At 42.2% G+C, this 8,177-nt stretch overlaps 1 protein-coding gene across 1 annotated transcript in view; it reads right to left on the bottom strand.

The window, feature by feature from the left end:
- Nucleotides 1–3,364: 3,364 nt before the first annotated feature.
- LOC116988551 (platelet-activating factor receptor-like) overlaps nt 3,365–8,177 on the bottom strand; it is an 11,107-nt gene continuing 6,294 nt past the window's right edge. Inside the window, exons 2-3 of the mRNA XM_033045365.1 lie at nt 6,818–6,911; nt 3,365–4,523 (exon numbers count right to left, since the gene is read on the bottom strand). Coding sequence (XP_032901256.1) covers nt 3,494–4,523; nt 6,818–6,885 — 1,098 coding nt within the window. The 5' untranslated portion in view covers nt 6,886–6,911 and the 3' untranslated portion in view covers nt 3,365–3,493. The remainder of the gene's footprint in view (nt 4,524–6,817; nt 6,912–8,177) is intronic.

Raw genomic sequence — 8,177 nt, forward strand, 5'->3', positions numbered from 1 at the left:
TTTGATTTCCTCCCATCATCCAAATACATACAGGTTTGTAGGTAAATTGACTTGGTATAAATGAAAATTATCCCTAGTGTGTGTAGGATAGTGTTAATGTGTGGGGATTGCTGGTCGGTGCAGACTCGGTGGGGCCGAAGGGCCTGTTTCTGTGCTGTATCTCTAAACTAAACTAAACTGTAGTTCCAATAATATTAACACAAACATCAAACCACCGGGTGGCGCCAGTAATGGCCACCTCGCCCGCAGTCTTTCTTATCCATTCTCTGTTTTTATTATTTTAAGTATGTCTTGAATGTATGTTTTAATTTTTCTTGGTATGTTTTATGTGGGGAATGCGGGGGGGGGGGGGGGAATTGGGGGAAACTTTCCAGTCACTGACCTCGATGGAGATGTGATTTTTTTTCCGTGTCGCATCTGCGTTTCCCCCCCCCCCCCCCCCCTCTCACCCTGCGGCCTACTACGTGGAGTGGTGCGGCCTTTCCTGAAGACCAGCCCGGAGCTTCAAGTCGCGGGTGCAGCGCGGACCTACCATTGCGGAGCTTGGGATCTTTTGCCGAGGATGACCAGTGTTGGAGCTCCGACCGCGGGCCCTGTGGACTTTAACACAGTGAAGCCCTTGGTCTCCGGTAAGAAGCGGCCGACTCGGGAGCTTCATGTCATGGAGTGTTCCGATCCGTCCCGACGCCGGAGTTTCGATCATCCCAACGAGAGGGCTTGAACAGCGGACCGTTCAAAGGCCCCGACCACGGGTGAACAAAGGAGGAAGATGACTGAACTTTATTGCCTTCCATCACAGTGAGGAATGTGGATTCCACTGTGGTGTTTATGTTAAACTTTATTTTATGTGCTGTGTGTATTTTTGCTTTTTACTTAGTATGGCTGTATGGTAACTCAAATTTCACTGTACCTTAATTGGTACATGTGACAATTAAATTGAATCTTGAATCTTGAATGGCCATCTGTTCCTGTTCAACAACTGCACTCCTTGTTCTCTAACTATGACCAGATCAGAGATGCAGCCACTGGTTTAAGAGCAGCCAATGCTTTGTGTTTTATACTCTTACATAGATTAAAGATTAAAAAATAAAATTGAAAAGGTTTGATACATGTCTGTGATGCTCCATTGGATAGTGACAATACCTTCTCAAATTCTGGTCACGTTTCTGGCACAGCATATTGTTGTGTGCAACAATAGATGCGATTGTAGCACGTAAGAGATTTTTGGATAGTCGCATAGATACGCAGGGAATGGAGGAATATGATAAGAGTTGGTCTTGAAATCATGTTCGCACAAATATCGTGGGCCAAAGGACCTGTTCCTGTGCTGTGTTCTTCAATGTTCTATGTAAATATCAGGAGCCAATTAGTTTAGCATGGTTGCCATAATTTTTGAAATGTTATTCTACCAACCAAAACTACTATTTGATTGTCGATGATGTTAATCTTTCTTTTTCAGAAGGAATGTAGGAAGATATATCTCCATGGTTACTACAAATACTCTGTCATCAGGAGCTAAAACAATTCTTCATCTCTGTTGTACTCGCCTGTATTTAATTTAGTTGTTTGAGGGATCTGAGCATGACAGGTTAGGACAGCTTTTATCGCAGCCTTTGAATTGGTTGACCATTTCAGAAACCATTTAGATTACTCCAGTATTTTCTGTCTATCTTTGGTGTAAACCGATAAACACTTTGGTGCAGTTCCTTCCTACACATGAGGTGCATCCACAATAGTCTGGAGTCACTTAGAGGTCAAGCCAAGGACGGATGGTAGATTTCTTCCTCTGAGAATCATTAGCTACCTTAATGTATGGTCATTGGCAATGTTTTACAAATAATGGGATTTGAAGTCATATCTTATTTTTGGAAGTGTTTAGATTATGAGCAGCTTTGATTCTATCTCACTGGAGCCAGCCGTTAACCGTTCTGCCCTGATGTTTCAACACTAGTTTTGTACTTGGACAAAGATGAGTTTGCACATATCCCAGTTGGACCACGAGGTGAAGATTCTTCCAGGAAAAGCACCAGGCATTTGACATAATCTTGAGAATTACAGCAATCAAAGGATAGTTAAGAAATTGAATATTTTTCACTGGAATTGGGAAGTTTCAGGGAAGAGGTAAAAGAGATTATGTGGAATGGATATGGTGACATAAAAATGAAACCGAGAAAAAAAAATAAAGGAAATATAAGGGGAACAGTCATTACATTCAGGACAGGGCAGTTAGTATGTCAGAAATTGTTAAAGCAAAGTGTCAAATCTCTTGCGAAAACAATTTAACTGGATGCTTGAAAAATATTTGGCACATGGTGAGTGAACAGCAGAGTGGAAGTGGACTGGATGGTGAATGTGGGAGAAAATACCATCACTGATTCGATGAAGCAAATTACTCTGTGACTCCAATGTCTTCTATAAATAGCAGCAGATTTATTTTACACTTTGTGCGTAAGCCTTCATTTACATGCATCAACCACACAATCAATAAGACTTCATAGAATTCTCATTAACAACAGTCACAATGGAAGCCTCAATTATTGTGTTAATTGCCTTCAGCTCCACAGCTAAGCAAAATCAAGGTCAGGATTTTAAAGGGTATAAACATAAACATAAATATTGCAACATTTAATAAAATGACAGAATACAAATCCATGAAATGCTTTGTGCACAAAGAAGTGACAAAATTAAGCTTGCAAACTAGTTTCCAAAGAAACCAAAATGACAAGGATTTTTTCAAATGGAGAAAAATACCAGCATCATGTACATAATTGCAATTTCTTTTAATACTCTCAGGAATGGAAGATTTATGTCAGGATCCATAGTGAGAAACAACCCCCACACTAGGCATTTCATATGTTCTGTTAAATTGTGAACTTTTCCTGCAAATCTTCCTCACAAAAACATCCCCCATACATTTTCAAGTACCCAATGCTCCATGAAATCCACCAATGTGGCAGACATGGTTTAGTTTTAGTCTTTGGCGCAGGTATTGGCAATCGCGTTGAACATTTCCCCGTTTCCATTTTCCATACGTTAAAATCAGAGGCTCAAAATTCGTCCTATAGACTTTATCATAACAGAAACGGTCACAATCGTCTCTTGAGTCATCAAGTTTCATTTGATGTTGGATGGAACTGGAGAGAGCCTAGTAGATGCTTTACAATAACTGATCGAAGAGTAATTTCACCCAGTTTACATCAATGAAAAGATGTAAAGCTGTGTCGGAAGGAACTCCAAATGTTGGCTTACACCGAAGATAGACACAGAAAGCTGAAGTAACTCAGCGGGTCAGGCAGCATCTCTGCTGTTTTGATTTGGTTTTGGTTCGAAACCCTTCTTCATACTGAAAGGCAAGGAAGGGGAAAACTACCAGTCTGAAGAAGGGTCTTCCCTGACCCGCTGAGTTACTCCAGCATTTTTTGTGTCCATGTGAAAGCACTAGACTGTTGACACATAAGTTAAGATATTGTACCATTTACTCTCTGCCTGACGTTTATGAAGTAGTGAGTGAATTTGACCTGATTTGAGTTTCTGATGCCTCAATTGTGTGTGCCTGAAACGGCAGACGCAGGGCCAGTTTTCTGAATATCTTCTTCAACTCTCTGCGAAACCTCTTTACGGAGAAGCAGTAGATGATAGGGTCAACACAGCTGTTCATGCTCAACAAAGCCAAATTCAATTTGTGCACTATATCTATGCCCTTAAGAGGGGCACATCCAGGCGTCCCCTTGGTATTTGCCTTGCTTAACTCCCAGGGGATGAGGGAAAGGTGGTAGGGTAAAACACAGACCAAAAACACAATGAGCATCCCCAGCACCATTGATCTAGCCATCCTCCGATGCATGCCCTGCAGAATGTTCCTCTGGGAGGAAAGAGCTTTCATAATTGAAACGTAGCTCAGTATGACAAACAAGAAGGATATGAGGAAGAAAATGAAAGATGCGTACACATAAGTCGTTCCTTCAGATTGTTCTTCAAAACATCTTGTGGCGTGAAGCCCCCACCTTGTTGTTTGCTGCTGCAGCAATGCGGGAATGCCACACGCTACCCAAAACATCCACACAAAGACGGAGGTGTACAAAGATCCAGTCGGATCATTCAAAGGAATCGGGAGCTTTGTCTTTTGAACTGTGCAGTACCTGTTGATACTAATGAGGATCATAAAGGTGATGGCACTGTACGTCGCCACATAGTAGAACACTCCTGCCATCCGGCACATGGCCTCAGAGAAGACCCAGTCTCCGCCTTTAAAATAATAAACCACCCAGAACGGCAGGGTGACGTTAAACATGATGTCGGCCAGAGTGAGATTAATCAGGTACACTCGGATTGCTTTTTTAATCTTCCTGGCATTCTGCAGGAAGATCAGAAGTGCAATAAAGTTGCTGAAGAGCCCGATGAACAAGACCAGCAGGTAGACGAGAGGCAGGATGAAGTTCTGAACTGGGTGCCAGGCATCACATGCCTTGAGAGCTGCTCCTATAATCAAACTATGGTTTTCACTGGAGTTCATTGTTGTTTCTCTGCAGCACAATAAAACACAAAACCCATCATTACACCTCGCAAAATTACAGGGCATCGTAAAAGCTGATTTCAGTATTTTAAGAACCGAACATTAAAACAAACACAGATAAGATTTAAATCTCTGGCTCTTGGTCAACTTAATGAGCTGAATCTGATTATTATATCCCTGCCAAAATATGTAATGGGTAATTAATTCATATATTATCAGCAAAGGTTTTGTTCATGTGTCAGTACCAAATATAGTAAGCATGAGAATGGAATGTGTTAATGTTCCACGCAATAGTTTCTTTCCTGCCGGTTTATTCTATGTGAATCTAAACAGATTTAAAGCTGTACGTTCCTGCCTAACTGCTGCCTGATCCCTCTTCCATAAACTGCCCACTGGGAAACCAACTCTGTAACAGACCCATCACTATGTCTGTCTCCATAGCTGATCTGTAGGAAAGATGAACTAGCTGATTTAATGAGAAGCAGATAGGACGCTAGTGAAAGAATACATTAAAACTAAAAATCATGGTCAACATTGTTACTTTGAGCCTAATCAGCAAATTGTCTTCATAATTATCCCCATCCCCATCCTGTGTAGCTCAATGTTCGACAAGCCAAGTTTATTCTCAATGTAGGGAGTTGGATCATCTTAACACTCCTTATTCTGAATGGAGTTAGTTTTAGGAAAGGTGTATTAAACACCAAGCCATAGGTTTGCCCAATGTCCCCACTATGTCAGAATTCCACTGTATACAAGGCCCAAACTAAAGTGGGAAGATGGTGTAGGCAGGGTGGGTGATGAAGAAAAGTCTGAGTACAAATCAGGGTGGATTTGGGCTTAAAGGATCGGGTGAGATTAGTAAGGTGAAGGTTGGAATCAGCAGCTGGTATTCACTAAATTCCGCTCGTTGGGAATGGCTACATACAGTAGCTTCACCCTTTTAATGCAAAACAGTTGCAAGCCTAAAAATACTTGCTTTAACAGTGATCAGGGTCATCTGGTTCAGAATTGATTGGATTATTTTCACCAACAACTCACCAGGTAATGCCCAGAATACCCCAACAGCTCATGGTAAACATGTTTTTTTTTAATCAAAACTATTTATTCAAATATTAAAATACTATATACAGTACAGTAAAAAACATAACTGGACCCACCACCATAATACACAACAAACAAGAAACTATTATACAACTATCTTACACACCTTGTATGCATTCAACCCCCCGCGGTGCCCAGCGGTCCCGGAAATACCCCAGGGTGCCCGTGGATAGCATAATGTAGTCCCTCTCTAACACCACCCAGGCACGAACATAACCCCGGAAAAGAGGCAGGCAGCCAGCTCGGGCAGAGCCCTCTTCCGCCTAGCGCCGTGACTAGCGGATGGCCAGCTTGGCCATGGTAACTCCATGTAGGCTGCATGCTCCGAAACACAGCACTGACCACCCACCTCCTCACCCCATGTCCCAACCCCCCACCAACCCACCTCCCCCAACCAAGGAGCAAACTAGTTCAGTGAATAGAAACCGAATAACGCTAGCTATTTCATGTTAAATACTGGATGTGACAATTACAGTGAAGTGAATAACATCTTTATCTCACTGAATCTGTCACACTTTGAACCTCATTTATGTTTATTCTCTGTTGTAGCTAATGGGAAGAGATCGCCACTGATGCAATCATATTTTCCACACATTCAATTCACAATCAAGAGATCATTTGAGAATGCATTTTGTTAGGTAATACATGTAATCAAAATAATGAGGTCGTTTCCCACCATCGTTAACTCTACAGTTTGTGACACATGGGTTCAAACAGTCGGCACTGTTAGTTGTCAGATCTTTGCAAAACGTGATGCTTACTTCTGCATCACATTGCAGGGAGGTGAGAAAGCAACTAACTCACTGGCTCACCCACAGAGTGTTCAAATGGATGGCATCTTGAGGCAAAGTTTGAGCAAGTTAAGGGAAGTGTTCTTGTTCGGAGCGGTGCCGTACAATAAGGAAGACGTTTCCTGTACTTTCTTCCTTAGTGAGGGAGCCATAACCAAAGCAGGAGGGTACATGGAATATACATTTATGTTTCTGAAGAAGGGTCGCGACCCGAAACGTCACCTATTCCTTTTCTCCAGAGATGCTGTCTGACCCGCTGAGTTACTCCAGCTTTTGTGTCAACCATACATTTATATTATTTCCCTTTTATTTGGAGAGAAGCTAGCAGCAATCTGGTTATCAGTCGCAATGCTATATTAACACGAGCTCTAGTGAATTGACACTGGACAGCAAAACCGTGTTGCAAACTTACATCACATTTAAGGCCTCCTCAGTCATATTCCACAGTGGTGACCCTGTTGTGTTCATGGTTCCTTCCATATCTAGATCCCTCTGCAGTAGACAGCCTGTAACAATGGAACAATACATGTCAGAAGAGGTGAAGCATATGTCAGATTCAAGAGCTGCCCATCTTTGCAACCATACAACTACATTTATTTCTTTAGTTTAGTTTAGTTTAATTTAGAGATATAGTGTAGTGGCCTGGATGAGGTCAGGAAAAGGCCAGATGCCAGGCAGGTTCAAAAGTTGTTTAATGAATCATGGCAAAACACACAGAACGCCCGCGAGCAGGAACCAGGAAACCCCGTTGGCAGACAATCGTCCCTGTCCCTCAAGAGCCGAGGGGGACGACCCAAGGAGTGGCCTAACCGCCAGGGACTGCCACAATAGCGTGGAAACAGGTCTTTCAACCCAACGTGTCTGACCAACGATCCACCTACACTAATATTATCCGACACATTAGGGACAATTTACAGAAGTCAATTAACCTACAAACCTGCACGTCTTTGGAGCATGAAAGGAAACCAATGCACCTGAGGAATACCCACGTGGCCACGGGGAGAATGTACAAACTCGGTACAGACCTGTAATCAGGCTCGAACTCAGGCCTCTGGTGCTATAAGGCAGCAACTCTACCACTGCGCCACCATGCCACTAATCTCTCCAACATTTCTCCACCACATGTTAGTACTCACCTTCATGAATGCAATTTGCTTCTTTGACCACTTTAGATACAAGATTATTGTTCCACCAGCTGTTAATATTATAATTTAACCTAATGTAGCTATTTCTGCTCAAAGACGTTTGCCAAGAAATAGTAATGCATGGTGCATATTTTTATGCTAAACAATTCAATTTTGATGAAAAATAAAACAAAGGACATTCAAAAACATTTGGTGATTTGGATGGTCCATGCTTTTCTGACCAAATCTTCTTTGATGAACATGGAGAAGTCAGACATATACCATGCTATTCAATGGACTCCTTCACATATCTGGACATCAATGGTGGGCTTTGTCACTGAACACCTGCAGAAGTAACCCCTCACAATGCCGGTGAGGCCTAATTCATTGTTACTTAAGACAGGTTGCCTGGAAGGTCTCAGTTCATGGAATCTACTCAAAGAGGTTCCATAGAGCTATAAAGTCATAAAGCATGATATAGGCCCTTCGGCCCACGTCTGCACTGAATATCAAACACCCACTTCCACTAATCCAACACTAGCCCTTCACCAATCCCATTTTATCCTTACTGCCATCAACTCCTCCCATATTCTACCACTCACTGCACATTAAAACAGCAACTTCCAATGGCCAATTAATTTATCAACC

This window comes from Amblyraja radiata, chromosome 27, assembly GCF_010909765.2.
Source record: "Amblyraja radiata isolate CabotCenter1 chromosome 27, sAmbRad1.1.pri, whole genome shotgun sequence".
Lineage (NCBI taxonomy): Eukaryota > Metazoa > Chordata > Chondrichthyes > Rajiformes > Rajidae > Amblyraja > Amblyraja radiata.